Genomic DNA, 15,835 nt, shown 5'->3' with positions numbered 1-15,835 from the left:
ACAGAGAAGTTAAGTAACTTGTCTAAGAGCAAATAGCTACTGACGATAGCACCAGGATTCCAACCAAGTTCTGTCTAATGCAAAGACCCTGCACAGACCAACTATTTCGGGTCTCCTAGAGTGACCCCCCTTCTTCCTCCACAATGTATCCCTTCTGGGTATGTTCTGGGTCTGTGACTCCAATGACAGTTGACCCATCTGGCTGGCTAGGTACCCCCCCCCTCCCGGTACAGCACAGGAGAGCTGCTCTCTTCATCTCAGAGCACAGTCTTCCCAGGGAGAGGAGAACCATCCGCCCAAGAGCACAGAAGTAGATGTCTTTCTGGCTAAACACACCATAGTAACACTGTTCCTTAAGCCTCCTGTTCACGGCTAACTGCAGAGCCAGGTTAAATAAATGGCAACACATGGGAGATATGATTTGTACTAATTAATCAATATGTAAATCCAGCAATGCTTCGATTACGCGGCACCTAAACTATGTAGAATCAAGAACGAGAAGCTTTGGGGGACTCCCCTGGCAGTCCAGTGGTTAAGATTCCACACTTCCAATGCAGGGGGCACAGGTTCAATCCTGGTCGGGGAATTAAGATCCCGCATGCCACTTGGCAGGGCCAAAAAAAAAAGAAAAAAAAAAAGAACCAAAAGTATATTAAAAACAAACAAACAAACAAAAAAGATGCTCCAAGTTAGTGCTTCTCCTTAGGACTATGGGATGGCAGGGGAAGAAGGGGTGGAATTAAAATCACCTAGAGTGATTTTCAGTGTAGAATCTTACTCCTCCCTTACATCCAACCCCCAGTCCTGATAGTACACATACTCAGGGGATAGTACACAAGTAATCAGAAAACATCTGTCAGATAATTCTGAGAACCAGCAACACATTCCACACCCTATCCAGTTAAAACCACTATCCGGAGCGCTAAGTTAGATGGTGCACGTTTCTGTACCCAGATGGAAAGGAGTGAGGGAAGGACAGTATAACGAGCTGACAGTAAAAAGCCTAACAGCAAAGGACCAGGCACGACAACAATAACAAAGATGTTTAAATAAAAAGATACAAAATCCAAAAAAAAGCACAGCAGTCTGGACCATTAGCTATGGGGCAAGTCACCTTGGAGACTTCAGTAGCCCCTAAGAACGTCACTGTATTCCAGGATAATATACAGGCAAACCTCAAGAGATACTGCGGGTTCAGTTCCAAACCACCCCAATAAACCAAATATCAGAATAAAGCTAGTCACATGAATTTTTCAGTTTCCCAGTGCATATAAAAGTTATGCAAAAATAAAAATGTTATGCTTACACTATAGTTTAATGTATTAAATGTGCAATAGCATTATGTCTAAAAGAACAATGTACATACCTTAATTAAAAAATATTTTATTGCTAAGAAATGCTAGCCACCATCTGAGCCTTCAGCAAGTCATAATCTTTTTGTAATGGTAACATCAAAGATCACTGATCACAGATCACCATAATAAATATAATAATAATAATGGAAAAGTTTGAAATTTGAGCATTTGCAAAATGTGACAGAGACATGAAGTGAACAAATGCTGTTGGAAAAACGGTGCCTACAGACTTGCTTGACACAAGGTTACCCCGAACCTTCAATTTGCAAAAATCTGTGGCGTGCAACAGACAGAAGTGAAATAAAATGAGGTGCCTATAATCACTGATACAATAGTTCTGAATGATCTAGAAAAAACTGTATTTAATAGAAAGTGTAAATAAAGTCGGGGAAATGTAAATATTTTTTAATGAACTTCTTTCTAAAATGACTAAAACTCTGCTTTGGTCAAGATTCACTGAATTTGAATGTCTGCTTATGTGAAACTAATCGATGAAAAGCATCGTTTCATGGGGAATCATTTTGGTGGGGAAATGGAACACGGATTCCAGAGTCAGACAGATGCGGGTTCCGTGCTCTGGAGGTTTGGTCCTCAGCACAGGGAACAGCCGAAATCAGTGAGGATAGGAGGTTTCCAAGGGAGAGTGTGCAGAGTCTGAGAAGTTTGAGAGTTTGCTGGGACAGAACTTGAGTGATGACAGAAGAAGCGGAGGAGCTTGCAAACAAGACGCAGCAGTATTCAGAAACACGGAGGAAAACCTGAAGAAAGCAGGGTCACCGAAGCCATGACAAGAGAGTATTTCCAGGAGGAAACAGTCCATTGTGTCAGCTGCTGCTGCAGGACAAAGCTAAATGACTTAAGAGTATCTCCCGGGCATAGCAAAATAACAGGGCATTGTTATCTTGGAAAGAACAGATTCAAGAGAAACAAGTACATACGGCTCTTTTAAGAATTTCAGCCACAAAGGGGAGAATGGAAAGGGAGACTCAGCTGGGGATGAGGAGGAATGGTGACATGTAGGCTTTTTTTTTTTTTTTTTTTTTTTTTTTACTGGATAAGAATGTTTGGATAGGGACTTCCCTGGTGGCGCAGTGGTTAAGAATCCGCCTGCCAATGCAGGGGACGTGAGTTCGAGCCCTGGACCGGGAAGATCCCACGTACCGCAGAGTAACTAAGCCCGTGCACCACAACTACTGAGCCTGCACTCTAGAGCTGGCGAGCCGCGGCTACTGAGCCCGCGTGCCTAGAGCCCGTGCTCCGCAACAAGAGAAGCCACCACAATGAGAAGCCCGCGCACCACAACGAAGCCGCGGAGCGGCTGGGCCCGTGAGCCATGGCCGCTGAGCCTGCGCGTCCGGAGCCTGTGCTCCGCAACGGGAGAGGCCGCAACAGTGAGAGGCCCGCGTACCGCAAAAAAAAAAAAAAAAAGGCCCAAGGCTGTGAAACTTTGGGAGGAGGTGGGAGCCACAGCACGGCCCAGGGACTGGATTCAGGAGGAAGGAGAAGAGGAGCAGCAAGGGGAGTAGATTTGATGCAAGGACACCGAGAAGTTCCTGCGTAACAGATTCTACCTTTCCCGAGAAGCAGCAGGTAGGTTGTCTGCCAGTACTTAAGGAGCCTCAAGGTGGGTGGAAAAGTTAGAAGTTTGAGGGAGTAGATTTTAAATGGTCGTCAAGGGGAATCCAAGAAGAGGAATACGAGCCCTCTCCAGTCTCCCCTTTGAGTTCACACCCTAAACTGTGGACCCTTGTGACCATACACAAGGGTCACAAGATACACTCTGAATGGCCAGGTTTAGAAAACAAGATTCTTTCTTTTGTGCTTTAACCAGTGTCCTACACACCTCAGTGCACAGAGAAGAGGAGCCTGGATTAGAAGGTGCAACAGCCTCACAGACACTTCCATCAGCAAATTCCAAGAAATCAATGTTAGGCTCATATTTTAGTAAAGAGCTAATATTAAAACATGACACCGAAAAATACAATACGTAATCAAATTGAGAACTGAAATTAAGATAAAATACTGCAGTGAAAAAAGGCCTAAGACATTTGCAGTTCTCTAGTTAGAATTAAATTTCTAGTATTAAATGTTCCTTTTCAATTTGTTTTGGGTCAAGAGGTTATTAACACCATAAAAAGAGTTAACAGAAAAGTATGGTCTGGGACAAAGATGTGTTATTATATTTTGCATGAATGTTTGTTATTGGGAAATTATCAGTTCTTAAAAACAACCATTTCTAGTTCATTAAGGGAAAGGCAATTATATCAAATCTCATCTCCTATTGTATTTTATTTTCCAATTAGTAGTATTCTAGAGACAAGAGCACAAGTTATAATATAAACTATACTTCTATATCTGTAACTACTTAATAAAAGATAAAGGACATACAGTTTTTTATCCAACTAAATGACACAGAGTTTATTTCTAGATTTGTTTTAAGTTATTATGCTGACTCATTTTTTTCTTACTCTAGGCCTTAAATCTTAACTGAAATCTATGACAAGGAACAGACAAGCAGAATTAATATACAGGGACAAGGGACATCTACTTAAAATAAGCCATTTAAGAATGATTGCAACTGCCCAAAGCACACATGAACTATAAGAAAAGGATCAAAAATCAAAAGCACGAAAAGATATTTGTGAACTGTCAAGAATTTAAACCTGGCAAGGCTTAAAAGATGTTGGTAAGTACAGATGGGAGTATCAGGCAATGGGCATGGCCTGACATTTGTTTTCCTAGATCCTTCAGAACTGCTGTGTGACTGGATTCTCCTTGAATACAGGGATGCTCCCATGGGCTACTGGAATCTCTGAGATGACCGGCCTCATAGCTGAACAGACAGCTGTGCCTTTTGACTTCATAAATCTTTTTATTTAAACACTGTTGTTATTGTTGTTTTGCCTCAACCTTTGCTGTGAGGCTTTTTACGATCACATCCTGTTTGGCTCACGCAGCCCACTCTCTTTCCCTAACAACTCCTTTCCATTAAGGCACAGAAATGTGTACCATCTAACATATTAAGAATGTATGGGGGGACTTCCCTGGAGGCACAGTGGTCGAGAATCTGCCTGCCAATGCAAGGGACACGGGTTTGAGCCCTGGTCCGGGAAGATCCCACATGCTGCAGAGCAACTAAGCCCACGTGCCACAACTAGTGAACCTGCGCTATAGAGCCCACGAGCCACAACTACTGAGCCCGTGTGCCACAACTACTGAAACCCGCTCACCTAGAGCCCGTGCTCTGCAACAAGAGAAGCCATCACAGTGAGAAGCTCGCACACCACAATGAAGAGTAGCCCCCGCTTGCAGCAACTAGAAAGCCCACATGCAGCAACAAAGACCCAGAGCAGCCAAAAATAAATAAATTAAAAAAAAAAAAGAATGTATGGGAGTGTAGCTAATATTCCAGGCCAAAAGACTACCTTTTCCAGCTTCACTTGCAGCCAAGCCTGGCCATGGAACTCACTTAGGGCCAATGAGATGTAAGCAAAGATGGTGTGTGAGATTTGGGGACAGGACAAGCCCCTATTTCCTGTTGTCCGGGAGATGAATGTAAAAGCTGGAGCTTCAAAAGCCATCACAGACAATGGACTGTCCTTGAGTATGAGGACAGAAGCCACACTCTTTGGAAGTGGAAGATAAAAGTAGTCCAGGTCTCCAAGAACTTTGTATTTCACAACACCCCTGAAACACCTACTTCCCAACTTCATGTGAGAGAGTAAATCCTTGAGCATTTAAACCACTGACTGAATCTTTGTTGCTCTATAACCAAAAGCAATTCTTAATGGATAAACAATGGAATTATAATTGACAGAAGATGAGATAGATGGATTGATGGATAGAGTCACAGATATCTATGAGATATTGGCAAGACCGATAGGTAGGTTAAGAAAAAATACATTAAATATAGTCCTATTTTTAATTTTAATTTTTTCACTTTTTAAAAATTTTGATTTTAAACTTAACAGAAGGATGGGAGTTGCACGTGTGTATATGAAGAGAAAAAAGTTTGCAGAGCTGTGCACTGCAGTGTTATCAAGGGTTATTTGTAGAGGATGAGATTATGTAGAACAGCCACTTCTTTATTACTGGTCAGAACTTTTGTTTTTAACAGTGAGAAGGTATAACCTTTGTAATTAGAATAAAATACGCCAATTACTTGATATTCACATATCTAAAGAGACAACACGTTATTCTGGCTTAATCCTGTGACTGTGTTAAAAATTTTTACTTAAACTACTTGTTACAATGATTTTTCTGAAATACAGAATTGTACTTATTTTAGCTATCAACAATCTCTAAGTATACAAAATGCATTTAAGGCAGAGGTAAAATCAATTCCATCAAAAAAATAATAGCTTGTTACTGGAATGGGAAATGCCCTATTATAATTGACATGATGGTAAATCATGAATCTCGAAGGTGAATACGTAATAATACCCAGAGGAGCTACGTTCAAGAACAGGAGTAAAAACAGACTTAGCAGACTAATTAATAATCCCACATCCTCCAAACCCACAAAGATTAACATAAAAAAGGGAAGCTTCCTCCATCATATTAAAATAAACTCTGCATAAAAGACTTGCCTGGAGTGATTTTTGTATTGAGTAGCAAAACAGTAGAGAATAGAATAAAAGTTAATAATCCACTGCATGGAAATAACTAATCACCTAAAGGGATCTAAAAAGTTCATGCAGGTGGGCAGGATGAGCAATCTTGGTCGAGTTTTCTCCTCAATTCACCCTCTGATCTAGGGACTTGTAATCTAGAACAGTGACTTCCACGCCATGCTGCCTCTTATCAGATCCTTGCCATCTGACTGACCAGGGAAGAACCAAATCTCCCTCTTGGGTAAGGATGTGTGTGCACTTACCTTCCCACTGGCCTGTGAGCACCAAGGTTCTGTTAATTACCACGTCAATTTCTGAAGCTCCATCTTCCACAGCCAATCTGATCTCTTCTAATCGTGTTTTTAAATGAGTCTGCCCAGCTGGAAAGCCAGTGGCCACTAGTAGAGAAAGAAGAAAACAAAAAAAGAAAGGAAGGAAGGTAGTGAGGGAGGGAGGGAGGGAGGGAGAGAGGGAAGGAGGGAGAGAGGGAGGGAGGGAGACAAATTTCAATTGGTCAGTATCTCAACAAAGAATTTCAGACCAAAAAAATTAGCATTTAGACCAAAGCATGAATGACACTTCAGAACTTCATGCCTACCTTGCAAAGTGAAGTGTAAAGAAACTGAGTGCAATTTTATATAGTACTGACGTTAGGATAAATATTAGTATTATATCCTTTGGAAGACCTGAAATTAAGTTGCTACAGAGATGCTCATGGGGGTGCTTTAAGTAAATAGCAATTAAGAAGATATGTCATCGTCAAAGTGAAAGTCAAAAGATAGTAGCTACAGCCCTGTCTTGATGGACACTAGTCAATTCTGGATCCTACTCATGACCAAGTTGGCTATCACTGTCATGATTTACTCATTCCCATTTAGAGCTGTTGTAACCAAATTGTAATATAGGTTCCTCCCACTGCCCATTTTAAAGTGAACAGCCAAGCAGATGAGAATAAAGGGGAGATGTTGCACGATGGAAAAGCACCTAATTCGTCCACAAAACTGGGGCAGGGGTAAACTGGGAAGAGCAGGGCCACGCATAAATAAAAGGAAAATAAACACACAATGACACTTTGGAAAAAGTATTAACATTTTTAACATGCTAATCATTAATTCCATTCCTGTGTCTAAAGATAACCTTTCATGTTTCCTTGATGTTATTAAATTCCTTGGGCCTGTTAGCTTAGAGGAGAGCATGTTTCCCCGTTGTATAAAGGAAAAGCTGAATTGACTGAGGCTAATGAAAAATGAAGGGTGATAAAGGTGTAGCTAGCTAACAAATACTCTGGGAATCTTCACAAATAGGTTGTATATAAATACTGTATAGTCTGTTTCTTTTGATGTATCCCTAATAAAATAATGATTTTCTTAGCTTCCTTCTTGAAAGCACCAGGATATTCCTCTAATATTTTTTAAAAGGAGAATCTAATTTTATATGTATCTATCCATATGTAAACACACACACACATACAGGGAAGCTTTTAGTAAGACTTTACCCTCCCTCATGCCTCGTTCTCCTACTCCATCTATCTTAAGTCAGTAATTTTTTTTTCTTTTTAATATTTATTTATTTGGCTGTGCCAGATCTTTGCTGCCTTGTGTTGCAGCATGTGGGATCTAGTTCCCTGACCAGGGATCGAACCTGGGCCCCCTGCATTGGGAGCGCAGATTCTTATGCACCGGACCACCAGGTAAGTCCCTACATCTATCTTAAGTCAAAAACTCTTGAACACACTCTCTTTTCTTTATCTTTCAGGCTTGGGGGTGGCTCTCATCAGCTCCCATGTGGCCCGTGATGAGTCTAACTAACTCCATTTCACCCCTCCATAATTTGTCCACTACCATCCCCTAACTTAACTATGTCATGAAGCGGATCATGGTATGTCTCTGCTTAACATCTTTTGGTATCTTCCCCGTCACCAAAATAAAACCCAGATGCCACGGCCTGGTATGGTTTCCCCATGGGATCTGACCCCAATCTGCCTCTCCAGCTTCAACTCCCAAGCTCTGCCTTTGTCCTACCTTAGGATCCTACAATTACAAAGCCATTTCAGTTCCCTGAACTGTGCTTCTGCACCTTCACATGTGCTAGTTCCTCTGTCTAAAACGCCATTCCTTAGCTTATCAACTCTCTAAACTCTTCCTTAACCTTAAGACCCAATGCAGGGGTCTTACTATCTCCTCTGTGAAGCATCCCCCTACCCACTGAGTGTCGTCAACCTCTGCAGAATAAATCACTACCCACTCGGGGTTACAACTGTACCTTCTGCATATCTTTATTGTTATATTTTACATATAAATAATAGTACATGTCCTGTGTTACAGTATTTTTTTAAACTTGACTACTCCTCCTAAACAGATAAGTTTCCTTTAAGGACAGAGATACAGTTCTATATTTTTAGGAATTAATACATATAATGTCTGCTACTCAACAGGCAATGAATAAATATGAAAATAATAGATAAATACAACCAATTAAATATATAAAACTAATTAAAATCATAGAATAAAACTACAGAGATACTACCCCGAAGTGTCTGAGTTGAAGAACGGGAAGCATGTTGATTAAACGACAACAGAAGCCACAAATTTTACCTGATGCCACTGGGATATCACAGCCTGCAGCCTTTAGTGCTTTTACTGCATCACATACCTGGGCAGGATAAACACAAACGGCAGCTGTAGTAATGCCTATGAAGAAAGAAATCATAACAGCCTAGTTTATGTGAAGTTCAAGTCACACAATATGCTTTTAAATATTATTTATACTTCAACACTGGCAGAAATCAAAATGAGAGAAAAAATAATTCCCCTACGATGCTGCAACAAATTAAAAGGTTTTTACTTTCCACATTCCCTTCTGGCTCTTGACAACGTGGATCATTTTCTCATCATCACCGTAACGGAATAAAATATATATATTTTTTTAATTTTATTATATTTTTTAATTGAAGTATAGTTGACTTACAACGTTGTGCCCATCTCTGCGGCACAGCAAAGTGACTCAGTTATACACATCTAGACATTCTTTTTTTTAATATTCTTTTCCATTATGGTTTATCACAGGATATTAAATATAGTTCCCTGTGTTATAAAGTAGGACCTTGTTGTTTCTCCATCTTATATATAATAGTTTACATCTGTTAATCCCAAACTCCCAATCCTTCCCTCCCCCATCCCCTCCCCCTTGGCAACCACAAGTCTGTGCTCTATGTCTGTGAGTCTGTTTCTGTCTCGTAGATAGGTTCATCTGTGCCGTATTTTAGATTCCACACATAAGTGATGTCACGTAATATTTGTCTTTCTAACTTAGAATGATAATCTCTAGTTGCATCCATGTTGCTGCAAATGGCATTATTTTGTTCTTTTTTATGGCTGAGTAGTGTTCCATTGTATATATGTACCACATCTTCTTTATCCATTCATCTGTCAATGGACATTTTGGTTGTTTCCATGTTTTGGTTATTGTAAATAGTGATGCTATGAACATAGGGATGCATGAACCTTTTTGAATTATAGTTTTGTCTGGGTATACGCCCAGGAGTGGGATTGCTGGATCATACAGTAATTCTATTTTTAGTTTTCTGAGGAACCTCCACACTGTTTTCCATAGTGGCTGCACCAACTTACATTCCCACCAACAGTGTAGGAGTGTTCCCTTTTCTCCACACTCTCTCTAGCATTTGTTATGTGTAGACTTTTTGAAGAAGGCCATTCTGACTGGTGTGAGGTGATAACCTCATTGTAGTTCTGACTTGCATTTCTCTAATAATTAGTGATGGTGTGCATCTTTTCATGTGCCTACTGGCCACCTGTATGTCTTCTTTGGAGAAATGTCTATTAAGGTCTTCTGCCCATTTTTCAATTGGGTTGTTTGTTTTTCTGTTGTTGAGTTATATGAGCTGTTTGTATATCTTGGAGATTAAGCCCTTGTCTGTTGCATCATTTGCAAATATTTTCTCTCATTCCATAGCTTGTCTTTTTGTTTTTGTTTTTGTTGTTGTTGTAGTTTTTGTTTCTATGGTTTCTTTTGCTGTGCAAAAGCCTGCAAGTTTGATCAGGTCCCATTTGTCTATTTTTGTTTTTATTTCTATTGCCTTGGGAGACTGCCCTAAGAAAACATTGGTACAATTTATGTCAGAAAATATTTTGCCTATGCTCTCTTCTAGGAGTTTTATGGTGCCATGTTCTATGTTCAACTCTTTTTTTAAAAAAAATATGCAACGCTTCACGAATTGGCGTGTCATCCTTGCACAGGGGCCATCCTAATCTCTGTATCGTTCCAATTTTAGTATATGTGCTGCCAAAGCAAGCACTGGAATAAAATACTTTTGATACATTGTTCTTGGAGGTTAACATAGTGCCATTTGTAAAAAAATTCCTAAACAGTAAACTTGGTGGCCTTGATCCAATGAAACTGTTTTATTCCATGCAGATAATAAAATCCAGGTTTTTACAGCGTTCAAACAGGACAGCAGATGAAGAAAAATGTAAGTGAACCTTACAGGGTAGTACAGGCAGACCCTGGAGATAGTGCGGGTTCAGTTCCAGACCAATAAATCGAATATCGCAATAAAGTGAGTCACGGGAATTTTTTGGTTTCCTAGTGCATATAAAAGTTACGTTTATACTATACTGTAGTCTATTAACTGTGAAATAGCATTATGTCTAAAACAAGTACATACCTTAATTCAAAAATATTTTATTGCTAAAAAATGCCAAAGAATTACAATGATAACATCAAACATCACTGATCACAGATCACCATAACAAATATAACAATGATGAAAAAGTCTGAGGGGCTTCCCTGGTGGCACAGTGGTTGGGAGTCCGCCTGCCGATGCAGGGGACGCGGGTTCGTGCCCCGGTCCAGGAAGATCCCACATGCCGCGGAGCGGCTGGGCCCGTGGGCCATGGCCACTGAGCCTGCGCATCCGGAGCCTGTGCTCCGCAACGGGAGAGGCCACAACAGTGAGAGGCCCGCGTACCGCAAAAAAAAAAAAAAAAAAAAAAAAAAAAGAGTCTGAAACACTGCAAGAATTATCAAAATGTGACAGAGACATGAAGTGAGCAAATGCAGTTGGAAAAACAGCGCCGATAAACTTGCTCAACGCAGGGCTGCCACAAACCTTCAATTTGTAAAACACATAGTATCTGCAAAGTGCAATAAAACAAGTTACACCTGTTTAGCAAAACAACATTTACCTAATTCTATTCCCTCTTTTGCAGAAAATAATAAAATCTGGATCTGAAGCCCTCATTTTGAGGAATAAGGTCTTCAACTGAAAAATCAAATAGCCACTGTAAAACAGTAACATCGGACTCATACAAAGCTGTTGCTTTTCAGTGGTATAAATGGTAGGTGTTTTACTGTCAACTCAAAAGAAAAATACTACTTTTCAAAAGCTGTAGGTTTGTTTAGGTCTATAAGTTATCTACAAACTCTTTGGGATAAAATACCTGCATTGGGCCAATGCAGCATCTCTAGCTGCATTCATTATAGACAGGCACCTGGGAACCATGAAGGATCCCTTCATGGTTTAGATCTGATTCCTAAAACAAGCCCATTGAGTAACAACACACATTGTCCTGGAAATATCATTTCGCCTTCCAGGTCTCAAGTTTCCTCACTTAGAAACAAGGGCATCGACTCTTAAAATCTCCTCCATTTCTGAAATGTTAAGGTTCTAAACTTACGGCAACTTTAGAAAGTTTTTTCTTTCATGTATACGAAGAGAGTGAGTATAACTTTTTTTCAAAAGATTTAACCTAATATACAAGCTTGCAATATATCCCATTTGTATTTTATTCTCAAAAGCATTTCATTTACTCACAGAAAATACTTTATGTATGAGGTGTGATTATTAAGTAATGAGACTGGCTTTTTCATATGTGGCTAGGGAATCAGAATCAGTATTTGAGAGTCACTAGATAGAAAACTTCCAAAACTGAAGAACTAGAAAGAAAAATAAACTCAATACTTGCAACTTTAATCCATGATGGGAAAGAACTGACCTAAAAATGAGACTCAGATTCTTCCTCTGCTGTTTCTCAGAGAAGAATCTCAATTATTTCTCCATGTACACAATTCTATCATGGATTTTATTGCTACCATCATTTTAACAGCTGAATCTTAAGTCCTCTTAGATTTAGTAACTGTTATTGTAAAAACGGTAAACACCAGACAGACTACACGTTACCTTTATCGTGCATATTTAAAGCTTTTAAGAGATCTTCCCGGATTGGATACTTGGCTTTATAACAGAGTCTTTGAATGTTGGAAGGTGTGTCATCGCCTGAAAGTGTAGTAAGATCTATAAAGGTAACAGCTTTCAGGAGCCAAGCAGCCTGGTTTGAAGAAAAGTTAAAAACAAGGTTTAAAAAAATAATTCATCTCCAACCCAGTTAGTTAGTAAAGAACCATTAGGCACATATGGGTGCTAAAATCTCTTGTCTATGCTGTTCTAAGGCATATGTTCTGATATATGCTCAAGAGTGACCAACAAGATGAAGGTTACATAGAATAAAATAAAAGGGGAGAAAATAGCTTATAAATGTTTTTTCTCCCATAGGTAACCCAAATTGAAATCCCTAATAGATCAAGTCTCCCCACATGTGACTTTTCCATTTCATTCACAAGGAACCTCAGAGGGCCACCCGCTAGGGGAGAACTTGGGAACAAGAGTTTCTATCGTACATTTTACCTCCAGCCTGGGGTCTGGAATGAGACACTGTAAAAAGAGTCTCCATCTTCTTTGCTTTTTGTTTTTCTTTTCAATTTAATCCAATTATAATTTTTAAACAATATTCATATTTCACAACTCATTCTGATGAATTCCTTTTATCTTTTCAATCAGATTATTTCTAAGGATGAGCAAAATGTGACCTGATTTCCTAAAGGATTCAATCACTTGTGAAATAAACTCTGAATGCCTTTTAGTCCTGAGATGCATAGCACATCTTTCGTTGGTACACACTGAAGAATATGCTGACCACAAGTACTTTATGAAACATCATTTTTCGAATTTTGAAAAATTTAGGAAAATTAATTAGTATGGTAAACATGATGGTCAAAGAAGGTCAACTCATACCTCAGGGCCTCAACAGCAGACACACCAGGTTTAGGTGTTACGGTTTTAAAATTAAAATAGAAGCCAACCAAAGAAGGTATGTCTAAGAAACTGAATAAATACATTGACAAAATACGCCATTTAATTCACTCATGAATAAAGATGACTCAAATTCATTTGTGGCTTTGCCACTCAAGAGTGATAAGATTTTTAACTTGTTTGGATAAATGTGTTATCTTTCTCCAACCCATCATCATCATATATGAATTATTAAAATAAGTCATGGACAGCTGCAATCTTTTAAGTTTAGATGCATCTTGAGCAAAATTCAATCTCGTGGCCTTGAGGGAAGAGACCAGGGCTGTAAACGACAGGGAGAGAATTCTCAAGAAGGACCCTTACTTGCCACTCCTTTTTCACGGGTCTGCGGGCCTGGATTTGTTCTGCACGCCTCAGAACTGCCGGCTGATTCACTTGTATTTTGGAGATCCAGCTAAGGTCTAAAGGCAAAAGAAGAACACTTTAAAAGTTTTATTAAACATATTCACCTGCTTTTACATGGTCCTTGAAAGGACAGATTTATCACTAAGTAGCAAAGCTCTTTTAAGCCTTATATTTCTTTTTTGCTGAACTACAAATAAATAACCTCGTTGAAGGAAGCCCAGCCATGAAAAGGCCTACTTCGTGTAAAATCAAGTACATTTGGAACTAGGAGAACCTGTACTGATTCATTACACACATATGTCTAACAACGGAGGAAAATGTGCTACTCATGCCACGGGCCTCACTTCTGCCAGCAGAGACTTATTTGTGAGTGTCCAGTCCAGGAGAATGAATGGTTAATAAACACATAGGTGAATTAATATTGGGGGTTAAAGGAATCCTTGCTGATAAAATTAATAACTACTAGATGCTGATAGGATACAGCCCATTCTTTCCTCAAAGGAGAATTTTTCAAAGTGTATTAGAAATTAGTGCACTGGGGCTTCCCTGGTGGCGCAGTGGTTAAGAATCCACCTGCCAAGGCAGGGGACATGGGTTTGAACCCTGGTCCGGGAAGATCCCACATGCCGCGGAGCAACTAAGCCCATGCGCCACAACTACTGAGCCTGCGCTCTAGAGCCCGTGAGCCACAGCTACTGAAGCCCGCGCGCCTGGAGCCCGTGCTCCACAACAAGAGTAGCCACCGTAATGAAAAGCCCGAACACAGCAACGAAGAGTAGTCCCCGCTCGCTGCAACTAGAGAAAGCCCGCGCACAACAACAGACCCAACTCAGCCAAAAATAAATAAATTTATTTTTTTAAAAAAAAGAAATTAATGCACTGACATAACAAAAGTCAGAAGAGGGAAAAGAAAAAACAAGCTGTTCTAAATTCTGGGAAACATCTCTTTTCTCCTGTTTTGAAATGCTCTCTCCTACCTGTATTCCACCCTCCATCCTCTTCTGGTTGACTGTAATTTCTATTTTAAACCCAGCCTAAAGGTTAGCTTTTGTGAAACCACTGCTTGCTCCCCAGATAGAACTAACATTTGGATAGACCTCTACTACAGAGCTAGAACTAACATTTGGGTAGACCTCTACTACAGAGCTTGTATTTCATCAAGAAGTCGTAAAATTGTCTCTTGTACTTATGACAATGTGAGCCATGATCGTATCCGTCTTTGCGTGTCTAACACCAAACATAGTGTCTGGTGCATGTGCATTTCAACTTCACCCACAGACACTCTATAACAAAAGTGCCCTCCTCATAGTAAACTGGACACACACCCATTTATCTTCTATAACTAAACTCATTTCTGTATCTCTCTAGCAACCTCACGTTCCTGAAGAATCATCTTAAAAGAGCCTTAAAAGACTGCTGTGGGGGGCTTCCCTGGTGGCACAGTGATTAAGAATCCGCCTGCCAATGCAGGGGACACGGGTTCGCGCCCTGGTCCAGGAAGATCCCACATGTCGCAGAGCAACTAAGCCCTGCGCCACAACTACTGAGCCCACGCTCTAGAGCCTGTGAGCCACAGCTACTGAAGACCGCCTGCCTAGAGCCCGTGCTCCGCAACAAGAGAAGCCACTGCAATGAGAAGCCCGCGCACCGCAGCGAAGACCCAATGCAGCCAAAAATAAATAAATAATTTATTTTTAAAAAGAAAAAAAAAAAAACTGCTGTGGGAAAGGTGATTCATTATGAACCATGTCACAATTACACAATTCTTTATAACGTGATGGAGAAAACTGCTGAATGCATACTGTACTACGTAATAACACATATCATAATAGTAATAAACTATTTGCATCCACCTCAAAGATAAGACCACCAAGAAAACCAGTTTCTACAAAAGACATTCTCTCATTTTCATTCAATTCTTCTTATCAATATTAACGGTATAGAAATTCCAAATTAGAGTCTGAGTGATTAATAATGATATTCTTGTATCACTGAAGAATGGGAGTTCCCCGGTGGCCTAGTGGTTAGGATTCCCAGCTTTCACTGCCATGGCCCAGGTTGAATCCCTGGTCAAGGAACTGAGATCCCACAAGCTGCGCAGTGTGGCCAAAAAAAAAAAGAGAATTTTAAAAATTAAAAATAAATATCACTGAAGAAGGAACAAAGCTTGAGCGCTTTTTTTTCTGGTTAAATTATTCTGTTAGTCAAAATCTTGTAACAAAACAGATTTTTAATGTTTCAATCCATCTGCTCCTTGAAGACACTGTATGTTTTCCAGCTTGTCTGCTGACCCAGCTTCACAGAGGAAATGGGAGTCTACGGTCAGGGACATGAAATCTGCCTCTTTTTCTCCT

The 15,835-nt window shown here is 40.0% G+C and overlaps 1 protein-coding gene and 1 non-coding gene across 3 annotated transcripts in view; both read right to left on the bottom strand.

Moving 5' to 3' along the window:
• Window positions 1-15,835, bottom strand: part of DERA (deoxyribose-phosphate aldolase) — a 363,055-nt gene that overhangs the window by 306,314 nt on the left and 40,906 nt on the right. For both annotated transcript variants that reach the window (XR_007470387.1, XM_012537210.3), the window contains exons 2-5: window positions 13,440-13,537; window positions 12,168-12,315; window positions 8,563-8,658; window positions 6,232-6,366 (exon numbers count right to left, since the gene is read on the bottom strand). Coding sequence is in view for 1 of the 2 variants with exons in the window: in XM_012537210.3 (XP_012392664.1) it covers window positions 6,232-6,366; window positions 8,563-8,658; window positions 12,168-12,315; window positions 13,440-13,537 (477 nt within the window). In the remaining variant the exon portion in view is untranslated. The remainder of the gene's footprint in view (window positions 1-6,231; window positions 6,367-8,562; window positions 8,659-12,167; window positions 12,316-13,439; window positions 13,538-15,835) is intronic.
• Window positions 10,180-10,283, bottom strand: LOC117197171 (U6 spliceosomal RNA). Its single transcript, XR_004477695.1, has one exon. It is a non-coding gene; the product is annotated as a U6 spliceosomal RNA (small nuclear RNA).

Source organism: Orcinus orca, chromosome 11 (genome assembly GCF_937001465.1).
Source record: "Orcinus orca chromosome 11, mOrcOrc1.1, whole genome shotgun sequence".
NCBI lineage: Eukaryota > Metazoa > Chordata > Mammalia > Artiodactyla > Delphinidae > Orcinus > Orcinus orca.
This window is presented reverse-complemented; position numbering and strand designations above follow the sequence as displayed.